Genomic DNA, 25,725 nt, shown 5'->3' with positions numbered 1-25,725 from the left:
AGCTGGTGAGGCAGCTAATGGATGCAACATTAAATAGATTTATGAGGCAATCACAAATATTTGTGTCATTTTCACACCAGTTCATTGTATGGATTTTCTTGTTCCATGTTCTCAAATTTTAATGTGAATAGAAATTATTTGAGGACTGGTTGAAATGTAGATTCTAGATAGGGAGGGAGGGACAGAGGTTCACCTTCCTTCCTTCCTTCCTTCCTTCCTTCCTTCCTTCCTTCCTTCCTTCCTTCCTTCCTTCACTTCTTTCTTGTGCTGGTGACTGGACCCAGAGGCATGTATGCCAACCATCATTGTCCCTCTGAGCTGTCGTCTCCCAGCCCTTGTGGGCATTTCTAATAGGATTTCAGGTACTGCTACTGCTACCAGTCCACACACCCATTTTGAATAGAAGGGGCCAGGCAATTAAAGGCTTAGGGTACTCAGAACCTATTAGGTTTTAAAAATATTTGTTTATTTACTTAATGCTATGTGCATGCTATGGCATGTGTATGGTCAGAAGGGAGTTAGCTCTCTCCTTCCACTATGTGGATTCCAGGGATTCCACTCAAATTGTTAGGGTTTACCAACAGTGCCATCTTACCACCCCCACCCCACCCCAACTAGTTTTTTCTCTAGGGTTCATATTACATGTACAAAGTTTAGGGACATTTTGAAGAACTTTGTAGCTTCTCATTGCTTTAAAATGGTAACCTTCTAAAAGCTATTCTGCTTCATAGTGTACTCTAGTGTTTCCTACTTGGGGGGGATCTGGGGTAACTTACAAATGAAGGGATAGGTAACAGGGTCCGGCAAAGGTATGGAACAGTCCGGGGGTGTTCTCTGGAGAACTCTGCTTGGTCTACCTCCAGTGTCCAGGGTCCCAGAGCCAAGAGAGACTTCTCCTCTCGATCCTGGGTCTTCAGCTTCCTCCCTCAGCCCCGCCTTGTGGGCGTGACCATTACCGAAGCCTCAGTGGGGGTTGGAATTTTCAGGCCAAGGCTGGGATGGCTACCCACTACATCTCCCCCTTTTGTCTAAATAAGAAGGTTCTAACCTAATACAAGACTATATACAAAGAAATGGTTATCAAATATTGTCCAGGAGTAATGAGGGATAATGACCTAGATAAGTTGGAATTACAATAAATGCAAACAATATCAAGCAAAAAACACATACTAAAATCCAGGGAAGTCTAGAGCGTGAGTAGGTGGCATGTTACAAAGATCATTTCAAAAGGTGTCCTATCCTAAAGAACCTGAGTCTAATACTTAATATATTCTATCTAAGATATTATATAGGTATATATACTAAGTTGTAACTATAATTGCTAGTCTTCAACCTCATCAAAGACCTGAGAAAGAATATAATAATACCTGAGAAATGGGAGAAGGACGCAAGCAACTTTCGGGAGTCTTGCAAGAGTAGACAGAGACAGCTGGCAGCCTGGACAGTCACCTAATGTTTCTCAGCATCGTTGGTGCATTCAAATTGGCTACAGTCCTAGAGTATCTGACAGACCATTTTCAGAAGCAGGAATTCTGAAAGACCATCTTACCCTGTCTTGGCAAAGTATAGTGGTCGCTTTCCTCATGTCCCGCTTGTCCAGAAAGGACAGCATTTGTACTGTCAGCTGTTGAGGCAAGGGCAGTTATTTGCCCAGTAGGCCATTTTGAGCCAAAAAGACAAACTTCCAAATGGAAATGTCTTAGAAGCCCAACATTCTCTCTGGATCAAATTGGTGCTGCCAGGAGCAATTGTGTCTCACGTCAACAGAATTCTAAGTTATTTAAATGCCATATTATCTAGGTCCATGAAATGTTTGAAGATTACCTGTCCATCTGACCTATGTATTTATAAATCTGGATAACCTAACTAACATAATTATAGAGATGACAAGCATAGGTGACAATAAATCTATAAGTCTTATCTACCTAAACAACCTAAGGACTAAGGCTTCATATAAATAAGGCAAACAGTCTGTAAACAAATGTACAGTAAAATGACAATGACTTTACATTGTGACAATACACAAAATATCTTTAACAGAGGTAGGAATGTATAGTGCAATATGCAATATGATAATAATCCTAAATATATATCAGTATACAGAATATCTTAAACAGAAGTAGAACACAAGTACAGTATGACATATAAATTTACATTTGTATCAATATACAAAAATTTCAAATAAGAGTAAAAATATGTGTACAATATAACAAACATAGTTCTGTATTTGTATCAATATACAAATTATCTTAAATAGGAATATAAAAAGTTTATATTTGTATCAACAGGGGGAACATGCATAAAGACAGTCACTAGGAGCCTAAGGATTTGCCCAATTAGTCTAAGTTTAGGTCTCCGAGGTCCCTACCACCCAAATGACCACATATCCCCTCACCCTAAGAGACACCGTTCTAGCCAGGCATTGCCAGCACAGGACACCACAGAGAGCTGGTCTGCTGGATGGAGTTGACAGGACAAATGGTTGGGTCAGGAGACAGGAGATAAAGGGATAAAAGTGAGTCTAAAATAAAATGCATGCTGAGAACACCAAGTGAAATGAATGCTCTTAAAACTGTCTTCAGTAAAAGAAATCAAAAAGTTTATTGGGTGATGAAAAAACACTGTAAACTTCATGTACAAATCTCCCAAGATCTAGTCTTGTGTAGTACAAAAAGAATTTTTCATGTAAGACTCAATTTAACCAGATGACTGTAATGGAGCAATGATTCCATGTGAATTTGTTTTTCATTTTCCGACTCATGTTCACAATTTCTTAGAAGTGGCACTACTGTTTTTAACATGCTCAAGTGTTTTCCTGCCACAGAGTCCTGAGGAGGCCAAAGGACATTATGGATTATGGTTTCCAGATTTACTTTTATATAAAGACCAATAAATAATTCTGTGCCCTGTCAGATGGTGTTTGTCCCCATCAGCATGAGTTTTTACCTGGCTACTTAAAACATCATGACCAAGAAGCAAGCAGAGGGTCTTCAGACAAAGGACCAGAAGTGTGGTTAGGGATATTGGCTTTTTTATTTTACAGTTCTCCTTGGGTACTCCATAGGTCACTTTTGCAAGGGGAGTTGGGATCCCCAGGGTCGTGCTTTAGACTGCTTGCCTGCTAACATTGCATACCTGGGTCAAGAGTGAGAACGAGGCGGTGGTTTGTAGATACTCTGCCATGGATGAGATCAAAGGTGCATACAGGTTTTGTGGGATTGAGGAATCAGCACTTGAAGAACAAAAATGGGTAACAAAGGATAGACTGACATAATCCAACACAGGTGGTGACTTGCAAAGGCTGTAGTATGCTGCAATCACACTACCGTGAGTGAGGTTAGGAAGACCTCAAGGTCCAGGACCCACCCCCTTTACTGCCACTTTCACTCAGATCTTCAGGAGCATTCAGAATATTTGGCATTCAAGGACACGAGGAGCAAAAGAAGGCGGATGTGGAGGTGGGGAGGCAGGCCGGGTCAACAGGTTCGGAAAAGTCATTGTCTTAGGAAAAGAGCAAAGTCAGTGTGCCATCTGGGGGAGGAGGGAAGTAGAAAGAAATGTGAGGTGCTGAGAGATGGCTCAGTGGTTAACAGCACTGGCTGCTCTTCCAGAGGACCTAGGTTCAATTCCCAGCACCTATATGAGACTTAACAACGTAACTCCATTTCCAAAAGACCCAACACTCTCTTCTGGCCTCTTCAGGTTCTAGGCACACAGGTAGTACATGCACATACACACAAGCAAAACACTTATACAATTAAGCAAAATAGGTAAAGTTTTAAGAAGGAATATGAATATTTTATAAGGTATCTTAGCCTGGTTCAGCTCAGCCATCTGGTATAAGTTGAAGCAAAATGAGATATGCATGATAGAGTACCTGGTGGGACTAAACATTAGGAGAAACATACAATTTTCTTGTTTTAAACTGCTTTTTCTAAAATTGACAAAGATAGGCCCGGGTAACAGCATGGAAGGGATCATTCACAGTTGTGACCCATACCTGTACCTTAATAATGTTGGGGTAGACACTGGGGCTTCATACTCTGTCTTCTGTGGCCAGCCTAGGTCACTGGTCTTCCAAAACTCTTTCAGACATTCCATCTATGTGGACCTTGGGTTTTGGGTTTGCTTAGCATGCATGAGGTCCTAGGTTCAACCCTCCACTAAAAAGAAAGGAAAAGAGAAAAGTTCTTTGTCATTCACCAAGGAATGGCCCAAGAGGATGATTGGAGCAACAAGGTGCTATACTGGCTTTTTCTGCTGGAGAAGGCTGAGGAACACAGCAGTTTGCTCTTCAAGATTAGAACAAGAACCCAGCAGTCCACCCTATATGTTTATGTATCTTCATTTGACAGATGGTCTAATTAGACTTTGCTGAACCGGCAGCTTTAGCATCTGCCCCCTGAAGTCCAGTTTTCATAGTTTTGAATGAAGTACTGTTCACAGATTTGTGGACACGTCCAAAGGCTTTCATCTTCTGGGCAGGGTTATTTACTCAGGTGACTGATCCTGCTTGACATCATCCACAGCTCAGGGAGGAGCCACTCCCTCAGTTCTGAGGTCAAGGCCAACACTTTCCTTCCTGGTTACCGTCCGTGGGACCCTGCCCTAGTTTATCCCATGCCAATGCCCACAACACAGACTGTACAGTATGAGAATTCTCCCTGTCTGACCAGCAACCCAGGGTGTTTTCTCTGTGTTTAGAGCACAGGGAATTGGAGAGCATCTGAAGATGAAGAGAAATAGGTCTATTTGCAAATGATCTCTAAGATTAATCTTTCCAGGCTGGTGAGATGGTGCAGCAGATAAAGGTAATTGCTGTCACGTCTGGTTATCAGTACTCGGTTTCCAGCACCCACTTGGTGGAAGGAGAGAATTAACTCCAGCAGGCTGTCCTCTCACCACCACACTCGGCTGTGGCACACTCACTCTAAACAAATAATAAATAGACACAAGATGTTACAATTAATTTTTTATATTCAAATAGGGAGACATAAGTACTTTCACTATTTCTTCTAAAAACCTTTCTCTTTGTATTCTGTCAGGAATTATTTCTTCTCATTTCTCCCATTAAGAACCTAGTTAAAATTTAGCAAAGTCATTTTAAATTGTTATAATTTTGTTTTTGTATTACTAGACATTGGGTTAAAATGATCGGAAAGTGTTCACCATGGCATTACCACAGCAATGAGACACAAAGCCACTATTCAGGGAGCAGGTTTGGTTCTGTTCCATGTGTGATGTTATGAATTTACTGTTCTGAAGCAGCTGTAATCCCCAAATGCAGGGATGTGATTATCACATAACATTTTGTTCTGAAGTGAAGCAAGGGACATGAGCATCGGTGTTGGGGATGCATTAGCGATGGTCCTCAGGGAAACCTTGCTTTCCTGTGAGGAGCCTGACGGCAGAACACACCCACACTAGCAGAAACCATTTCTGCAGGCACTTCCTCCCTTCAGTGCACATTGCTTTCCTGAGCATTTTTTAGAGCCCTAAATTCTCCTGTTCCAAGTGCCAGAGGACCAGAAATAGAGTGAAGGCTTTATATACCAGTGTGAGGAGAGATGTGTCCCTCAGTGGCACAATGACACAAAAACTGACTGCAGGATTGTTGAAGTCTAGTGAAGTTTCACTTTCCCTGTCACTTCCCAGGTTAAATCCACTTTTTAATTGATTTTTAAAGGATTGTTTTTATGGAATGGGTATGAAAGAGGGAACAGGCAAAGTTGGACTTGTGGGTTAATTTCCCACCCAGTCATCTCACTGCTTCTAGGAGAGTCAGGATGTGGCCCGGAAGTGGGTTTGAAGTACAGGACAGAAAGGAACTCATTCCCTGGCAGTGGGTGCCACCACCCTGCATGGTTGGATCCTTTGGCAAGCCAAATTCTAGAGGTGACATGGGTGTAAAGTGTATGATGAGCAATGAAAGCAGGCATCTGAGCGAAGAATCCTGACCTCATATAGAGTATATTGTAGGAAAACCCCTGGTAAGAAATTAACCAAGAGTTCTAATTCTGTGCTTGTCCTTGAACCAGCTAATTAGAATGTTTCCCCCTCCAAAACAGACAATTAAGAAAAATCGGAATATGACTGAAACAGTGTTGCCTAGTAGCCTTCCTCGCTTTCTGTTACATGTGATAAATACCAAGACCAAAATGTGCCTTGGGGAAGAAAGGGTTTATCTGGCTTACATTTCCTGATTGCAGTGGGTCCTCAAGGGAAACCTGGACAGGAGCTCAAGAGAAGCAGAGACAGGAACTCTGGAAGAATGCTGCTTACTGGCTTGCTCTCCATGGCTTGCTCAGCTTTCTTATACTACCCAGGACCATCTGAGTGGTATTGACCACAGTGGCCTGGGCACTCCCACATCAATCATTAACCCAGGAAATTTCCCACAGACATGCCGTGAGGCCAATCTGTTGGAGGCAGTTCCTCAATTGAGATTCTTTCTTCTGGGTGATTAGTTTGTGTCAAGTTGATAAACACTAACCAGCATGCCTAAAAAAAAAAAAATGGGTCTGAAATATTTGATTTTACACAGTTATCAGTAAAAGGTTAGCCCACTCTAAAATATTCACCAATTATATACATTGATAATGTGTGTGCATATTTACTTTTGGAAAAAACATTATAGTAACACATAAATTATGTTTGCCTAATTTTATTAATATATATCTTAAAATATATAAAATATAAATTATAAAAGAATTGTTACAAAAGGAATTGGCAGGCACTGGCAAATGTATCCATATGCAAATTCATACATATTTTTTTATTTTACTTATTTATTTTGGTTTTTCCAGACAGGGTTTCTCCATGTAGTTTTGGTGCCTGTCCTGGATCTCGCTCTGTAGACCAGGCTGACCTTGAACCCATAGCTCTGCCTCCTGAGTGTTGGGATTAAAGGCGTGTATCACTACCGCCCAGCCATACATATTTTTAAAATGAATTAATAGACAAATCTGAATGAAAAGAACTCTTTTGTCCACCTCAGCCAGAGCTGTGAATGCAGCAGAGAAGCACAATCCTGATTCATCCCTTTGCAGGATGATGGGAATGGTTTTATGAATTCCTTCTTTAACAGCATTGATCCTGACTTGTATATTCATAGAAAACAAATGTCATTTTTGGATGACAGGAAAATGTGTCCATAGATCTGTGTCCTGTTGTACGAACTTCTATGGAAGAATTGAAATACAAAATGAAAAGGATTCAGAATAAAGGTCCACATGGTTGCTACATGGGGAGAGAAAAGGAAAAAATGCTGCTGCTGTTTATTAGAGACACTTCAGTTCCTCTAGATGTCAGTATTACACAAGGAAATGAAACTATAAATAGCCTGTGGCAATGAATGGAGGCCTTGCATTATTTAAATAGTAAAACACATGCGACTCATAATTACATAAAGGAAGAGCAGCCCTGCTTGGTGACTGGCTCCTGTGTCTTCGGCACTCACAGTTTCCATGCTTAGCCAGGCCAGCCTCTGAATGAAGAATGTGGATACCTCACACTCACCTTTGCCAGGATACTCGTGGCCTGGACTGGTTCCAGAGTTCTATGGCCAGACTCTCACTTTTACATATTCTGATGGGCTGAAATAAATGAACACATACCAGGTTTCATCATTATCCAGTTCACTTTGCTCTTACTGTAGTGTCTATGCCCCACAGGTTAAGTCCCAAAGCATGGTGCCTACCAATACACCAGACATTTTCATTTCAGAAGGGAAATTACCAAGAGACAAATATGAAACGCCATCAACACAATTTGTTCAACTGCCTTACTTAACTAACTTGAATATAGACTTTTCAGAGTTAAAATGAAATGATCTCTTTCTCCCCTCTTCCATGTTAATTCTAATCTTTTAGCTAATGAACACATATGTCTTCCTTGCTGTGTTAATGCTTTTTTTTTTTTTTTAACTCCCTGCTCTTGCTTTTCTTATTCTATGGTGCCTACTCTTCAGTAGATTCCAATGTTAACTATCCAGGTTGGCTAAAATCCCTTCCCACAACAGGAAAATAGTACAGAGCATGCTGCCACGTAGAGAAGAGACCAAACAGAGAAATGCATTAGAATCCTGACTTCAATATAAAAATGTGGTTGATGGTCAGGCTCTCTCTGAGTTCCTGTGAGTCACCAGCGAGTTAACCATGCAGAGTGCACTGAAGAATTTCTAGTAGACTTGTCTGTGCTCAGTGCATGTAGCTATCATTGTCGTTCTCATTCTTATGTCCATCATCATGACCACACTATCATCATCATCATCATCATCATCATCATCTTCTTCACGGTTGTCACCATCATTACAGCACTAGGACTACACCACCACCATCATCATCACTATGTGATGTCTCTAGTCTAAATACATGGCCATCATAAACCCAACACCTACTAGGAAACAAACTGGCCAAAACAGTTCAGTGAAGTGTTACAGGGGGAACTGGTCTTGGCCTAAGTGCCAAGTTCTGTGCCCACATACAGAAGCAGCAACTGGCTTCACCTAAGAAAATTGAAGAACATTTTTTACTGTCATCTCTGTACTTGCACATAAAAGTGAGAGGCTTCCTTTAGCTTTGACCTCCACCCTTGGCTTTCTATAGATGTAATACATGTGACTCTGTGTGGTGAGGTGCCCATCTAGAAAAAGGAAGCATTATCACAAGAGTATTTGCAATTTGTCTTAGGCACAACAGTTTGCACTTACGTGATATTTCATATTTGCAAATCTCCTTGAGTTCTGCTTCAAAGAGTGGCGGGACTGATTTTTCTATGACTTCATATGATTTTATCAATTTACAATGTATAACTTAGAATTTGTGTGGGTTAGGCTAATCTGTATGAAGGGTTGTTATGCTAATCTGGGGAAACTAGGATTGTGTGAACATGTAACTGCTTGGGAGGAAGGCATCTTCTAGGGAAAGGAAGAAGCAGTTGTTAAGAAGCTCACTGCCTTTATCTCCACCAGGCAGTTCAGAAAGCTCATTCACATGTGTTCTCTGATTTTTCTTCAGTCCATACATGAACCAAATCAAAACAACTAAAACGGAGTCCAAGGGCGGCTTACACGTTAGCCATACCCTTCAACAAGATCGTGTAGATGGGTTACCTTCTACACACCATGCAGAATTTCTTTGAAAATAGTGAGCTCAGCCGCGCGGTGGTGGCACACACCTTTAGTTCTAGCACTCAGGAGGCAGAGGCAGGCAGATCTCTATGAGTTCGAGGCCAGCCTAGTCTACAGATCGAGTTTCACAACAGGCTCCAAAGCTACACAGAGAAACCCTGTCTCGAGAAAAAAAAAAAAAAGAAAGAAAAAAGAAAAAGAAAAAAGTGAGCTCATTTTGTTTTGTTTGATATTGCTGTCTATACAGAGTTTCATTAGTTCAGACTATTTTTCAGGTTAAATGATTATCCATTTCTGTGCCTTTCCCCATGTTTGAATTACATAGTATAATAGTTTCAAATTGGGACAATTTTTGCCCTTACTTCTGAGGAAATTAAGTAATCTTTGGAGACATTTTGCTTTACTAACTATTTTTAATTGGCAACATTTCAGATAGACAAGAATAGGGCTGAGATTTTTATTTTGCACAGCAGGGTAAATATAGTCAGCAATAATGTATTATGCATTGTAAACTGAGATATTAAATTTCAAATGTCTGGAGTCATTTTTTTGGTTATCACAGCTGGAAGGCAGGCTTCTCTTGGCACTGGTGGGGAGAGGCCTGGTATAATGCTAAACATCCTGTCATGCTGTGGTGCTCTTTACATGAAGAATTGAATAGCCCTTGTCAGTAGCGCTGAGGCTAAGCATGTGTATACTGTAGGTAACCTTAATTGCTTGATTGTACTTCCACAGGCTGAGGAAAATGTGTGGTCCAACCCTGCACCAAATGAACGGACAATTGTCAAAGGTGGAAAGACATCAGTACTCACAGGTAACATCCTTAGGAGACTCAGTGGTTATGGAGAGAGTCTGCTGTTTCTCTTATTTGGAGAAAATCACACATTCCTAAATCCTGTGGGGAGGAGGGCTATTTTCTTGATATTTTTATCTGATTGGCTTTGGACTTGCCAGTGACAGATAAGAAAATCTCTTGACACACAGTTTTCAGTCAGAGGGCATATTTCACTCTGCTTTGTTTTTGAAAACTTAAATCTGTTGTTAAAAAGAAGCTAGACTAGAGATGCCACTGAATGAAGCCAAGATTAAAGTGGTCATGTGAATTCTTCATTAAAATGTTTTGTGTTCTATGGCTTCTAGAGAGACCAGACCGGAAAGGCCAATTCTCCTCCGAGAAAGAAAAGGTTACCAAACTCAACAGGAAAAATGCCGAGAAGACCAACACGTCTGAAGTTCAGAGGAGTTACACCATATGCCATAAGGAAAGACAAGACAAGGCAGATTTTGTTCCAAGGAATTCCACAGAGATAAGAGAGAATGCCGGTGGAAAAGGTGGTCCATGCATAGAAAGTCTGGAGGGACAAGAAAGCAACATCCTGAGAGATAAACAAGACACTGAGGATAAAAATGGATGTCCATTTTTCAAAGGAGGGAAAGATGAGCTTCCTTCTAAGGCAGATGCCAGAGACAAAGACGCTGAGAAGAGAGTTCCAATAGCTTCGAATGAAACAGTGCTGGGCAAACATTCAACTGAAAATCAGCACATTGATGAAATGAATGGCAGCCCATCCCGCGAAAGGTAGTGCTACGGTACTCCACATCCACAGCTGCTGTCTCCTAAAGGCCTTTGTGCTGTGGTACTGGAGGCCATTTTGGAAGAAAAACGAAGATGTTTTAAAGGCAATGTTTTTAAAGGCAATGTTTTTAAAGGCAATGTTTTTAAAGGCAATGTTTTTAAAGGCAATGTTTTTAAAGGCAATGTTTTTAAAGGCAATGTTTTTAAAGGCAATGTTTTTAAAGGCAATGTTTAGAATGCACTCCAGTCTTACATTGATTCTTCATGACTACATTTTCCTATTTTTCTGCTATTCCTCTTTCTTCTTGCCAATATTTTCAGTTATTTCCTCCCTGCCTCCCTCTTTCACTCCCTCCTTCACTTCCTACCTCTCTCCCTCAACTATCCATCTATCCCTCCATCCCCCTTCCAGTTCCTTTTCCCTTTCCTTTTTTCCTTAGTTCCCTCCACTGGGGATGGAGCTCAGGGCCTTGTTCAAGCTAAGTCTACACTTCCTCCCTGATCCCCACTTGATTGTTTCTAATCTTACACCAACATTAAGATCAGGAATTTTGATATCTTCAGTAATCAATACTACTTAAAGAACAAGTAAAAAGATTTATTGTTTAGCAATGAAAACATATCCTTTCTAAGGTTAAGAATTAAATAATGATTATGTTGAGCTGTAAATTAAAAACCCAAATCTGAAGGAGTTGGCCTAATTCATTATAACTAAGTTTTTTACTTAAAATTAAAATGAAGAAGTGTCATGTACAAATTCAGGAATTTTTGTATCCAATTAAAGTTAGCTGCCCTAAGTATGGTGAGTATTTCTTTGGAGCCAAGGGCATCCAAACACCTCTGATGTCTTTTGGGGGTCTTTAAGATATAATTCTTTCTTAGCTTTGATATAGTACATTTTAAATTAATCTTGAAGAAATCTAATTCCTATATATTAAACACTTGTCATTATTGCAGTCCATCATGACAAACTGTGCTTAGGAAGACCAGCAGCTGCCAAAATATGCCAAGTAAGCCAATTCTTCCACCAATGATGGTTCTTCTGTGGCTGTCAATCTTTAAAGAGATAACTGCTTCTTTCCTATAATTTATCTCTTCTGTTAATTTAGTTAGGTTTCATAAATGACCACTTTTGGTTTCACAGTGAGGTCCTTGGAAGACTCTCTGTGTCCAGTAATCTACTTAGATTTGATGTTCTCAACTGCTGGACTGGTCACCTCTGTGCATCCTCTTCGCCAAACACCATCCTAAGGAAGGCCCAGTTCTAAGAGTTTTGACAATATGAACATTTTTTTCTTTGAAACATTGAGAGTTGCAAATGAATTTTATTTTCCAGGTGCATCAGTAATATAAAGGCCATTTCTATGCCAGGAATTCTGGGAAATTCAGTAACAGGATCCACTTTTCAGAATGCTGAACAGACAGAGTCTGTGGGCAGCAGTAAGCGCAGAGTGGCAGAGGAGTGTTTCCTAAGTGAGGACAACAAGAAGAGCAGAATGGATGTAGTGAGTGTGGGGGAAGAGCCCACAGTTATGACAGAGGAAACCAGACAAGCCAGGAGCCTGGATGATAGACCCCGGGATGGAAGGACCACCTCTAGACAGCAAGAACTGGCGGTCTCACTGGGTAGGAAATGTTCTATGTTGTGGACTTTCAAAGCTTCCTAACTATCCCCAGCAAGCATTCCAACTGAATTTCTCTTATCCTAACAGCTTTAAGAAGACACATGCCATATTAATATTATTAGTGTGTTTAACTTGAACACTCTTTGTGCAGGCAAAAGAAACAGTTCTGTCTGTCTATCTATCTATCTATCTATCTATCTACCTACCTACCTATCTACTTATCTCTCTATCATCAACTATTTATTTTAGGTGTGTATGAATATGTGTGTACTATATGTGTGATGCCGATAAACATGTGTGCTCAGGGTGTGCACCTGTACATGTGTGGAGGCCAAAGGAGGACACCAAATGTCCTGCTCTATCATTTTCCACCATATTCCTTTGAGACTGGAGCTAGGCTGGTGGCCTCAACATTGGGGTTACAGGCACAATGCTAGGCTTTTTACATGGGCCCTAGGGATCCGAACTCATGTCTTTAGGCTTGTACACAAAGCACTTTTACCCAGCCTGAACAAAATCTGAAACAGTGAATGCTTCCTGAAGAAATCTCTCCTGGTTTTGTTTCAGAGTATTTTTATGGCATGAGAAGGGAATATATACATCAAATTAGATTCCAAGATATTTGTGCTATCTGGTTATAAACATGCTAAATTAATTAAACAAAATTAATATTACTATTTGACAGTATACCTAGAACAAGCTAAGTGATCAGGAAATATATATTGGATAAATTCCAAATTTTAAAAACAGCTATTTTGAAGCCAGGCAGTGGTGGTGGTCCACACCTTTAACCCCAGCACTCAGGAGGCAGAGAAAGGCAGATCTCTGAGTTTGAGCCAGCTTGTCTACAGAGTGAGTTCCAGGACAGTCAAGGTTACACAGAGAAACCCTGTCTCAAATAAACTAATAAATGAATACATAAAAAAAAAATAAAGAACATGGCTGTTTCTATTCCCCTCTCTTTGTACCCTTGCTTATGTGTGCAGTAGCTGTTTTAATAAGTAAATGGAGATGAACAAATTCATGGACAGCAATGGCCATGGGAAAATATGAAGACTATTAGGATAAATATTATTGAGTAGCTATGCACATTAGGATTCATGCTGATGTGGACTATCACTTAATATATAAGATGGAAGGTGGAAAGTGGGAAAAATTGAATAGCTGTAGCATATAACTTACATAGTTTTATTGAGTGTTTTATTTCCATTCAGCCAGGAAAAATTCATCTCTGTACTTTAAATGACTCTGAAATAAAGCCTAAAACATTTTACAAAGTAGTATACAATGTGAAATATTTCAATGACACAAGGAAATAGTTCACATTTCTTCTTTTTATCTCTGCTTTAATTAAAATATGGATTATACAGGATCAGTTTCCAAAAAGACATATCAATTAATTTCTCATGGTTAAATGAAAAATGGTTTCAGGCTTGAAAGCATTAAGGAAAATGTGCTGGAGATCAAACTAAGACTCCAGTCCATGCTAGGAAAGTCCTCTCCCACTGTGCTTCAGCTCCAGCCCTAGAAGTGTTTGACTGTCTTGGGATGGCAGACTTTTCACTGTCTTGCATTGTGTGGAAGTTACCCTAAAGAGTTTGTGAATAACATTGTCTCTCAAAGATACATGATAAGATAGTCGTGAGTTACAGGCCATTCTTACGTGAAATGGAAATGTATATTAGGCTCATTGGGAAGAAGACAGGTAACTGTATTTCAGTTTTGCATGAGCTGACTTTTACTATGAGATGTGCTGCTTAATGATGGAAGGAGGTCAGACTCCTTGATGGACAGCCCTTTTCTTCTCCCCTTACAGAGGATGTCCCTGCTCCTGCAGCCCCATTTGACCATCGGATTGTAATGGCCAAACACTCTGCAGTGGATAGTCTGTTCACCGTGAGCAAATCTGAGATCCTAGGAGGGTGAGTAAGGCTCAGTTTGAATGTCTCAGTAAAAGCAGAGAATCTTCCCAAGGCAGAGCCTAAGAAATGTTCGCTGGTCTCGACTTGAGAACAACAAACACTAAAAACAAACATTTTAAGAGGTTTTAACCATTTTTTGAAAATTGTCACTTGTCCCAGATGGTTGACATGGTAGCTATACTTTCCATTTAGCATCTGTTTTATTTACTATGTCATAATGTCTGAGAGTAGGAAAAATGTGATGAGTCAGCAGAAGAAGGTCCAGGAACTGTCCAAAGGCAGGTTTAACCCTTAGGAGGTGACATGCAGGAATGCATCCCATGTATGTATTCCCAGTGATGTGGATTTCATCTTTCCATCATTCTTGCTGGTTTTCCATTTCTGCTGTTACAGCTTTCACTGCTGTTTCCATTTCAGTTGATTTGAGTGTCATCTAAGTGCACTGTCTCTTAAAGAAGGAGGATTAGAGTTCATCAGGGACAGGGTTACACTGGGGGACCGTTCCCTTTCCTGCTTCAGCCACAATCTCCCAATGATTTCCTGTAACTCAAAGCCTGCCTAACAGGATTTACTACCATCCACACATTTTTGTAAAATAGAGGAAAACAGCAATTACATACACACCCGACCCATGGAGGATGCACATGATACCTCAGTGTGGTTGCCTCAGGATGCTAAGGGGTAATCAGTTAATTTTGTAAAGTCTTGTCCTCTCCTTACCATTCCACATTCCCTTGCCCTCTGCCATGTAGAAACACCTGACCTTTTTCTTCCTTGGCAGCTGATCTTGGAGAACTCCCTCCAGGCCTGTGGGGATGGAATGAGGGAGAAATGAGGATTCGGAACCCCAAGTGTAAGACTGAAGTATTTGGGTCTTCAGGGACTTCAGTGGAAACCAGAAACTATACCTCTGAAGGAGAAAAGTTATTTGCAGAAGAAACTTTGACATAATTCCCAGGGTTTGTCCTGCTTTGGGGGCTACATTTGTCAGTGGCTCCTTTTAAAGTTCTCATCTGCCTCTTTGGGCACAGTTGGATTTGAGGTCTGATATTGCTTGTTATGGGCTCACCTCAACATTGGTGGCCATGCTGTGCTCACCAAAAAACAAAAGCAATGGTTAGAAGAGCATAATTAGGTGTGCATCGTTTCAAGATGTGACATGGCCACCAAGTACATGTTGCCTATGAGTGGTAAGGAATTATGCTGTAGCTTATCTTTTACTTGGGGGAGATATTGAAACAGGCCAAATACCATGGAATTCTTGGCTGTTTTCCTAGGTTCATCTCCTGCACTGTGGCATTAGGGTATTTATATATCAGGCTCATCATTTAGAATAAAAATCTCTCCCAATGTGTGTAAAAGCTCAGCTACTAGGTGGCATTATTGAGAGATGGTGGAACCCTTAGGAGGTGGAGCATAGTTGAATGAAATTAGGTCACTAGGAATGTGTCCTGGAGGGAATAGTGGGACCTCAGTGGCTTCTCATCCTCTCCTATCCTTTGCTTCCCAGCCACCATGGAGTGAGCAGCTCTCTGTCACCGTGATGTGCTGTGCTGTCCCATGCCTAAAGCTACAGGGCCAGTTGACCATAGGCTGAGCCCTCTGAAACCCTGAGTCAAACCCTGAGATAACCTAAAGAATCCCTTTAGGTTATCTCATGGATTCCATTCATACAACAGAATCTGCACAATACCTCATGTCTATGTTCAGCTAGCATGAGGGTACCAGTTTGGTGTTCCAGCATGGATCCTACAAGGTGGCCTCAGTATCAAGGTCCTTCCAGAACGAGTCATGTGAGAGCCTCAGCATGGAGATATATCATTGGAGAGAGACAGTGAGGGCATCACCACTGATCAGACAGTTCTAAGATTAGTGCTAATGATGGAAAAAGAAATTTTCTTAATCACAGTGACATGTGTGTTCATGTGTGCCAGCACAGAGGGCCTCTAGAGTGGATGTTGGAATTGAAGTAGCCACTTATATATGTTTATAGTAATACAGAGTAATGATCCACCCAAGTCCATGGTGGTTGGGCTGCTGCTCCTCCTGTACACATCAAGCATGGTCACCCTCATCTCTACAGGGAACAGGAATGTGGTCTTTTCTGGTTTACTGTGTTGTTATGGGACCTCCCCTTTCACTTTCTTCCATGATAGCCACCAATATATAGGGCAGAGATATGTGTCCTGACTTACTTTATTAAATAAATACTAAGGGAAGCAAATCAAGCTGCTTATGTGTGTGCACTTCTGAATATGATTATGTGAGAAGTATTAGTATTCTGTTTTATATTATACTGAATTACTGAGGCTGGATACTGCATAATGTATATAGATTAAGTTAATCTACAGTCCTGGAGAGTCAGGAGCATGGTACCAGTATCCACTTGACTGTGGTGAAAAATCCTTTGACTGCATCACATCATAGTGGATCACATCATGGAGAGTGAGAGAGAGAGCTAGAAAGGGGGAGGGAGAGGAAGAGAGGAGACAGAGACAGAGAAGGGGAAGAAAGAGGAGGGAGGGAGAGAGAGAGGGGGGGAGGTGATAAGGTTTGCTTTATAGCTACTCTTTCTTGAAATTAGGGCTTAATAAGAACTATACCAATTCACTCTGAAGACCTATATGACACAATTACTTACCACTAGGTCCCAACTTTAAAGGCTCTATACAACTGCCAACACCACCTCTGTTCTGATGACTCAGTTCCTGCAGCTTAAACCTATGGGGACACACTTAAACGATATGCATAGAAGCAACTGTCTTATTAAAGTATTAAGATGATATCTAAGCTAATCTAAATTACTTCATTGGGTCTCTTTGGACACAACGTAATTATGTATCTACTTGCAATGTTGTTATTTTATTTAAATGCAGTTTCTAGAACCTTTTTTTATACACCTGACCCACAGGTTGCATTGTTCATATGCTTACAAATTCCAATTTTCTACATTCATATGCATTCAGAAAGATTCTATGTTATCTACAATAGCGATTTTCAAGTTTTAGTATGCCTATGCATCAGCTGAAAGTACAGACTCTGGGACTTCACCTTCCTGCCTGTGTAGGACAGATGCAAGGTCCAGGAAACTATTCTTTTTGCCCCAGAAGTTATTTTTAATGTCTATGCTAAATAAATAAATAACATTTAAGCACAGGATAAGACTATCAGATATTTATCTAAGTAAAACATACAGAGGTATATTAACAATTAAAATTCTAATTCAAATTCAGATTGAAGTATTGCTTCAACACCATAATGTGTGAATGCAACTTAGTCACCACTCTGCTTAACCACTGTCCTTAATTCAAAATTCAAGTGAAACCTACAGGAGACACTGACCGTATTCCTCTGCCCTAACCAGAAATAAGTATTAGCAGACAGCTGAGGCAAATTAACTTCTAGGATTTAGGTCAAGACAACAGACATGAATATAATTCAAGACATAAGATTTTCAGGGCTTACCTATTCCCTTCACATAGTAGAGCTTTGTAGTGGACAGTGCTTCTGACTTGGAGAAATAACAAAAGACAAATACAACTTCCTGGGATATAGGTGAGCTATAGAACTCACCTTGGCCAGTACTGTTCCCGATGCTGAGACACACTTGCAAGTTTGCTCACTCAAGAGACACATGCCTGGGAACTCGTGCTGTCCACCTGGCAGGGACTGATGTGGGGCCCTGCAGACTACAGTGCCTCACTGAACTGTCTGTTCTTTGGCAGGGGGCGTTTTGGCCAGGTCCACAAGTGTGAAGAGAAAGCAACGGGTCTGAAGCTGGCTGCTAAAATCATTAAGATTAGAGGTGCAAAGGACAAGGTAAAGGCCGTTGGAGGTGCATCTCCTCTCCTCTGGGCCAGCTTCCACCACACTAGTTGACTCTTTCCTTCTCCTCAGGAGGATGTGAAGAACGAGATTAGCATCATGAACCAGCTGGACCATGTGAACCTCATTCAGCTCTACGATGCCTTTGAGACCAAGCATGACATCATCCTCATCATGGAGTAGTAGGTGTCCTCTCCCTCCTACCCACCTTCACACACCTTCTGCACAGTGCTCATGACTCAGCTGGGACCATGGGCAGTGCACCATTGGATCTGGGTTGCAGGAGACACGAGATCTTGCCAGAATCAGAAGGGAAGCTGTTTCTAAGTGCAATTTCCCAGCATGACTCACGGATCAGGTGCAGCAGTACAAAACAGATGCAGCCTGTATCAAAATAGATGCAGTTCTGTTGTTCCAAATCAAGGTTGGATTTTATCCTGTGCAACCTAGAGTAACGTGGTTTGTGAGTTTCATCTCCTTCAACAGTGATTTCCCTCACCCTCAGGGGTATGTTCTAAATAAAACATTTAGTGGATGCCTGAAATTGGAATGGTGCTCAGTCTAGAGGTGCTTAAATACCCATGGTAAAGATTAACTTCTCAGTTAACAGCTCATAGTAAAATGAAGTGATTACAACAATATAGTAAATAAAAATTGTGACTGCAGTCTCTATCTCAGAATATCTTGTGCTAGACCAACTGCAGGTGACCACGAGTAGCTAAAACCTAACAAAATGAAGCTATGGATGAGGAATGGTTAAGTATTCAAGAACACAAAGCACATGCCGAGCCCTTGATACTAGGCCAAGTAGCTTCATTTCAGAATCACTTATGAAAAAACTCAATCAGCTCAGGTGATAGTGTGCCTGCCCAGCATGTGTGATGCCCTGGTTTTCATCTAAAGTCCTACAGAGTCCTACACCAGCACACCCACCACAGAACTCAAGCAGTTCTAATAGTGAACAGATACTGAAAGTTGCTTTGTTTTGTTTGCCATGATATATAACGCATTTGGAAAACCAATGTGTCCAGCATTGGCCACATAGAAGCCCTTTGCCATTACATTTAATCTAAGAACCTAAAAGGTGAAGACCTTGACTCACTTTCTGTTAACACTGGAATCCAACCTCAATGTGTCCTTGTGTTCTCTTCACAACTATCTGTTAAGTGATACACACGGACTCAGCCACCAATGACAGGGACTTTGGGACTTCAGTTGTGTGACATTGAAGGTATATACATAAGGTATACTGAAGGTATCCAATATAAGCATCATGTAACCCACACAGCAAAGAAGGCAAGGAAGACCTGTTGCAAGAGCTAGAACAACTTGGGCAGCAACTTAGCACAGGAAAAACACATGGTGTTCATGGAGTCAGGACCGAATGTTCCACCTCTTTCCTCTGCAGTGTGGAGGGTGGGGAGCTGTTTGATCGCATCATTGATGAAAACTGCAACTTGACAGAGCTGGATACCATCCTGTTCATGAAGCAGATCTGTGAGGGGATCAGGCACATGCACCAGATGTATATCCTCCACTTGGATCTCAAGGTAGGGCATGTTTTTCATCCTGTGAAATGCAAAGCCTCCTTAGGTCTTCCCCCATGGTCAGGGGACCTGTGAAATATTATGTACCAACCTTGGAAAGTTGTGTTGTCTCTGGTCATGTTTTCAGGAATTAATAAAAATCTGGATTCCCCCCCCTTCTTTTTTTTTTGAGAGGTGTCTTGCTTCTTTGCCTAGCCCAGCCATGAACTTCTGAGCTCAAGATATCCTATCAAAATCAGCCCCACACCACCTAGCAAAATCAGGATTTTTATCTCATTCTCAACTCCTGTCACCACTTTTGAGGACTAATATTTGCACACCCATCTTTAGAGTCTTTTGTTGAGATTATTATAAATTGCCTCTATTAAACCAACACAGGAGGTATGTCCCTAAAAGTGTAGCATTAGAGACAGCACCATTCCCACAGTATTCCTGCCATCTCTTTATTATCAGAGCACATGGTAGGAGTATTTTGGTCTTCAATTCCCAAGTTGTAGCTACCATTTCAGATCTCAAGAATCCCCAGTAGCCTCTTGAATTCTTCTAGGAAACTCTGGTTTGGGATTTGCTTTCCTGTAGGTTTGCTAAAAACACCAAGTAGAAGCCATGGCAAATGGAACGCAGGGCAGCTGGAGGGTGGGGATGCAATGCCAAAGAGAAGCGAGGGTACTTGTTCACAAATCAGAAGCCATGAGGGAAGAAGTCCATTCCCTTCCTCCTCTTTATCTCTCTGTCCTTGTGAAGTCTCCAGAACTGTACTGCACATCACATGAGATAAAACCAACCAAAGACTGGACCCTACCTAATAAGCCTGGTCCAGTCTATGTTACAGTTAGTATCATAAAGTGCATCTTCTTGTGTGGCTTGATCATTTCCTCATTTCCCTGTTTGCACAGCATGACAGTGAGATAAATTGTGTATTCTATGTAACATACCATATATTGTAAGTCTCCAGGGAAGGTACAGCTGAATAAATCTGGCCTCCTTAAATAGGTTTCCATGGGCCTCTCTTCCTACAACTTGGCTTCCCTCGCTGTCTTGATTTATGTGCCTTGCCTTTCCCATTCACTGTTGCACAGGAGGAGGGGAGGAAAGTGGGACATAAAACGACCAAGTCAGAGGTTAGAAATCATTAGCAAAGTCCTTGGCCACGGACTGAATATGATAATGTGCATTTTCAAGGAGCACTTTTGTTCACTGTAGATATTCTACAGATATCCCTAAAGGGACTTGATTGGCAGCTGGAGCCAGAAGCTGACCTATCATAAGTCAAATGATTTCGTCTGTGGCTTTGTAACACTGATTGAAGACTTGCAATGGGCAGTTTTAGTTATGGCTTATATATAAAGATAATAATAAAGGTTACAGCTGGATGAGTCACAAAGGACCAGGTTTTTTCAGAGAGCTCCTTGGAAGACAAAAGACTGGTGACATTGAGTGTGCATCACTGCAGGGAGTCAAGAGGTGACTCTAAAGTATTCTCTTTCGTCATTTTATTTTCTGAAAATCTTAGATGATGGACAGTCTCAGTTTTAGTATCATAGAAATATTTTTTGAAGTGCCCTCTGTTTCTTTATATTCTGCAAAAGAATTTTCAGGATACAATGGTATTCTTTGATAATAGGACAGCCTTTATTTGTCCAATCCATTATTTAAGCATGACTCCAAATGCTCTAGTAGAGCACCCACCTCTGTGTAAAATGACTTTTACTCTCAGACATCTGTTTTAGAGACATTTTAGAAAAGAGCTTCCAAAGATATTACACACAACCAAATGGGCGATTAGATATTGATATGAAGACACTACATCATTTCACAAAGTGTGTCTGGGTTTCTGCCTCTCTTGGACCTCCTTTCCACCAGACAGGATGTGAAAGGGGGTGTGGTCCGTGTAAAAGATGGGGATGGAATTCCGGGTACCTGGCAACTTTGCTATGCCCAGCTCTTAGTGGAGTTGAAATTAGAATTTAAGAGTTCTTGGCTCTTTGAAAATGCTATTTCTTTCTTTCTTTTTTTTTTAATGGATGACCTTGGCTTTAAATGAAATTACTTATTTTTCCCAGACTTAAGGTTTTCTATCCCAATAAATATAGCTACATCAGCAGGACATTCCAGGGACACTGAGTAGTAGTGCTGTAGCTTGATTTTTTCCCCTCCCCCAAGCCTGTCAGATTAGCAGGGCCAAGTTTTACTAGCATCTAACTCCAAGGGAACACTTAGTCAAGGACTTTAAGCACTGAGACCGAGCTCAGCAAAACCTTGGAATTTTGGAGATGAAGAATGAGTAGGAGACAAAAACCTCCCTTTAGCATGCGACTTTCCCATAGACAAAGCACCCGGGAAAAGTCTGGAGGTCAAAAATGTTCGCACTGTATTGCGTATTCAGTGTGGTTGTTTAAGTGAATCAGGCCATTTCTCTTGGAACTCGTAAATCTTAAGGGAAATATTCCTCCAAGAAGGAAATATACTTAATACTTTAACAGGAGGAGGGCTCTGTCAGTTCTGAGCTGGCCTCCACCAGCCCGTTTGGAAAGTGCTGGAACAGCCTCCCCTCTCTGTCTCTCTTCTAGAAGGCCCATGCCTGAACTCATGCATTATGGCAATCTCTAAAACCATGAAGAGGGACAGGCAGGGTAATGCAAGGTTGGCAGGCTACCCACAACCTCATCCACCACATAATTAGAGAAGAAAATACCCACACAGACAAGCCAGCCCCCAAGTGAAAGGCCTGATATGTTTTTTCTGAGCATCTTGTATTTTTAGTTGTGGTTCAAGGACAATTTGAGTGAAAGATGGTTGTTTTCATTGCTAATGTGTCTCTTTCTTTGGCAGCCTGAGAACATCCTGTGTGTGAATCAGGATGCTAAGCAAATAAAAATTATTGATTTTGGATTGGCCAGAAGGTATGTCCATTCAGATGTAAGTACAGGGATAGAGGTACGGGATGGGAGCTTCATTCTTTGCAGACTATCTGATATGCCTCAGATCTCATGCCTTTATTTAGAATTAATTTAATGAAAATTACTTTTACCCTAACCCTGTTAGAGTTGAGATTTGAACGTTGAGAAGTTTCTATAACACAGGTAATAGAAAATGAGAAGTGAAAACTTAGTCCAGTGACGTTTATTAACTTATAATAAATTAGTTTAAAATTTGTGTTTATCAGAGTTTTTATGTTCCATTTATAAAGAGAATATTTACTTAAAAAATGTTAGTAATTTAAACAAGGCATAGAGGGTTGTGATTTCTTAGGGAAGCAAATAGTTTACATGGGCATATTAACAGCTCAGCACACTAATACACAGAAAACAGATGCTGTGCATTATTACAGCATCTTGTCAGTTTGGAAGGGTTTGTTCTGGCCATGTGCGTGTGAAGGACTGTACCAGGGTATTTGTCACAACCCTATTCAGATGTTCCAGTTATTCAGAGTGGTTTTCTTACAACGGTTTCAGAATGTTAAGGTTTTATAGGATTTATTTTTACTTTGAACCCCTGGAATATCAGTCAGTTTTTGACACTACCACAGATATGCGATTTCTGGCAAAAGTTAATTTATTTTTATTTGCTGCATAACTGAAGGTAGTTTGGCCTTATAGATGGTGTCTGTTTTCAATGAAGTTCATTAGTTTTGATTTTGGATTGACATGCCCACCCCTCCCTTCTTGTTCCCTCAATTTCAGATACAAACCCAGAGAGAAGCTGAAGGTGAACTTTGGAACCCCAGAATTTCTTGCCCCTGAAGTTGTGAACTATGATTTTGTTTCCTTTCCTACGGATATGTGGAGTGTGGGCGTCATCACATACATGCTGTGAGCAGCTCTCCCATCTCTCACACACTCTCCCTGTAATCTGTGACTATTCTAGGAGGCTTCACTAGCATCAAAGCCTTGACCCAGGCCTTCTAGAATAACACAGTGCTATCTCCTACAGTGCCATCTCCTGTTGCCTAGGTTCTGTTGAGTCTTATAAGTGAAAGGAGTGAATTCCTTTCTCCACTGTATCTGAAAGAAAAAAAAAGAAAAGACATGCATGCCTTCTCCATAGGACACTTTGAGTCCCAGGTTACCAAGAACCCTAAAAGAAGTTTGTTTGTTTGTTTTATAAAAATTCTAGTTATTGATCTCTTTGGGTCAGTGTACACTGATCTGCTTGGATTGCACCTCAGCAATGATATTCTGGGGTTTGCCTTCTGAGTAAGTGACAGTACCTTGTCTTGCCAGCTGTAAAATATTTGGAAAGAAAATTTGTTTTATTATTTGAACTTTAAAGTATAGCTATAACCTTCAATGCTGCAGTTGCTTAACTGGTAGTTTGAATGAGAGACATAGGCATGGGCCTGGCTGCAATGACGTATTACATACTTATAGTTTATTGATATTTTCCTGATTTTATTTTTAAATGGAAAAACTAAAATGCATCCTATCTATAAGAGATTCAAGACTGTTTAAAAAATACTCACCCTGAATTCTGTGTCTTGTAGACTCAGTGGCTTGTCCCCTTTTTTGGGCGATAATGATGCAGAGACGCTGACGAATATCCTGGCATGTAGGTGGGACTTAGAGGATGAAGAATTTCAAGATGTCTCAGAGGAGGCCAAGGATTTCATCTCCAAGCTCCTAATTAAGGAGAAGAGGTAAGCCAAGTTCATCTCGTGTTGTAGGAGGAATAGGGATGATTAGGTGTAGAGTGCACCATGGAGTTAATAGATTCCATTTTCTCAGTGACATCCATAATGCCTGTGCAGACTCTGAATGCAATGAGGTTTGAATCCTTGACCCAGTTTGCTAGTGACTAGGACTGTTTTCATCATGAGGATAGATGGGACTGAAAAACTTGCTTCTTTATGACTTTTGTAATGACATTCCATCAGTCAAGCCCTTCTGGTCGACCCCAGGTGACCTACCCTCGATCCCTTTCATGTCTACCAACATTTATAGGCCAGACAGTGTCATCTGTTTTTTTGGACATTATTTCTTTTAAACACAGCTCTTAATTCCCAGAGGGAGAAGGTTCTTGTGACTACTTTATGATGAGACAGTATGTAGTTACTCTATGATCATACTGCTAGGAAGGGGCAGAAATGACACTAAATATGAATTGATCTTCCTCCAAGCCTACATTCTAGGCTTTATCTTTTCCTCTCATGCTGAAAATACATTAATTTAAATTTTAGTGGATGAACAACTATGATATTAAAGTATAGGGGCTTGAGTTTAGAGACACAGAATGAGAAGGACACTGAGTAGCCACTTTAGATGGCTTTATATGTGAACTATATGACAATAGATCACATTTAAGCTCTTTAGAACCAATAACAGCTGCTTTATTTCCTTGTAGCATTTAGGCCCACTAGTAAACATGATTGTGAAGGAATAGGGAAGAGGAGAGTAGGAGTAACAACCTAGGTAATGGCTAATGGTATTAGGTGGGGGAATTCTTTCACTTAAACACTTAACTGGTGCTAGAAAATATGTCAAGGCTGGCCTAGAACTCAGTTTGTACACCAGGCTGGCCTCAAACTCATCAAGATCTGCCTGCATCTATCTTCCAGGTGCTGAGATTAAAGGTATGCACTATCATGTCTGGCAAGATTGGTCTTCTTAGAAGGAAATGACACAAACCAGTTGATAAAATGATGGGACCAGATCTGAGTCTCTAGAGCAGTGGTTCTCAACCTTCCTAATGCAGCAATGCTTTTGTTGCTCAGATTTTAAAAGGTCTTTTAATTAAAAACCCTGAGCCACATATTGGGGGTAAATGCTGAAAGATCAGAGAGACAAAGTAACAAGCCATTGCCATGTGTCACTTCACCCACTCCACAAATTCTCTGACTGAAATCCTCTGAGTCCTCACCCAAAAGGCTCCAGCCAAAAAAAGTCTCTTGTTCTTGTCTCCTCACACCTTATATACCTGTCTCTCTGCCCACCAACACATCCTTCTTAGAGCTGGGATTAAAGGCATGTGATTCCAAGTACTGGGATTAAAGATGTGTGCCACCACTGCCTGGCTCTGTTCTCTCTCCTAGCCTGAGCCAATCTCATTTAGTCCAGGGTGGCTTTGAACTCACAGAGATTCAGACAGATTTCTGCCTCCTGAG

The 25,725-nt window shown here is 40.9% G+C and overlaps 1 protein-coding gene across 2 annotated transcripts in view; it reads left to right on the top strand.

The window, feature by feature from the left end:
- Positions 1–25,725, top strand: part of Mylk4 (myosin light chain kinase family member 4) — a 77,754-nt gene that overhangs the window by 44,361 nt on the left and 7,668 nt on the right. Inside the window, exons 2-11 of one of the 2 annotated variants that reach the window (XM_036186712.1) lie at positions 9,866–9,944; positions 10,271–10,709; positions 12,043–12,332; positions 14,148–14,253; positions 17,979–18,072; positions 18,151–18,260; positions 19,487–19,628; positions 22,458–22,528; positions 23,309–23,437; positions 24,109–24,261. In XM_036186712.1, coding sequence (XP_036042605.1) covers positions 9,866–9,944; positions 10,271–10,709; positions 12,043–12,332; positions 14,148–14,253; positions 17,979–18,072; positions 18,151–18,260; positions 19,487–19,628; positions 22,458–22,528; positions 23,309–23,437; positions 24,109–24,261 — 1,613 coding nt within the window. The remainder of the gene's footprint in view (positions 1–9,865; positions 9,945–10,270; positions 10,710–12,042; positions 12,333–14,147; positions 14,254–17,978; positions 18,073–18,150; positions 18,261–19,486; positions 19,629–22,457; positions 22,529–23,308; positions 23,438–24,108; positions 24,262–25,725) is intronic. The other variant, XM_036186713.1, reaches the window with a different exon arrangement.

The sequence above is a fragment of the Onychomys torridus genome, chromosome 5 (genome assembly GCF_903995425.1).
Source record: "Onychomys torridus chromosome 5, mOncTor1.1, whole genome shotgun sequence".
Classification (NCBI taxonomy): domain Eukaryota; kingdom Metazoa; phylum Chordata; class Mammalia; order Rodentia; family Cricetidae; genus Onychomys; species Onychomys torridus.
The sequence above is the reverse complement of the archived record's forward strand: the minus strand, read 5'-3'. Positions and strand labels throughout refer to the sequence as shown.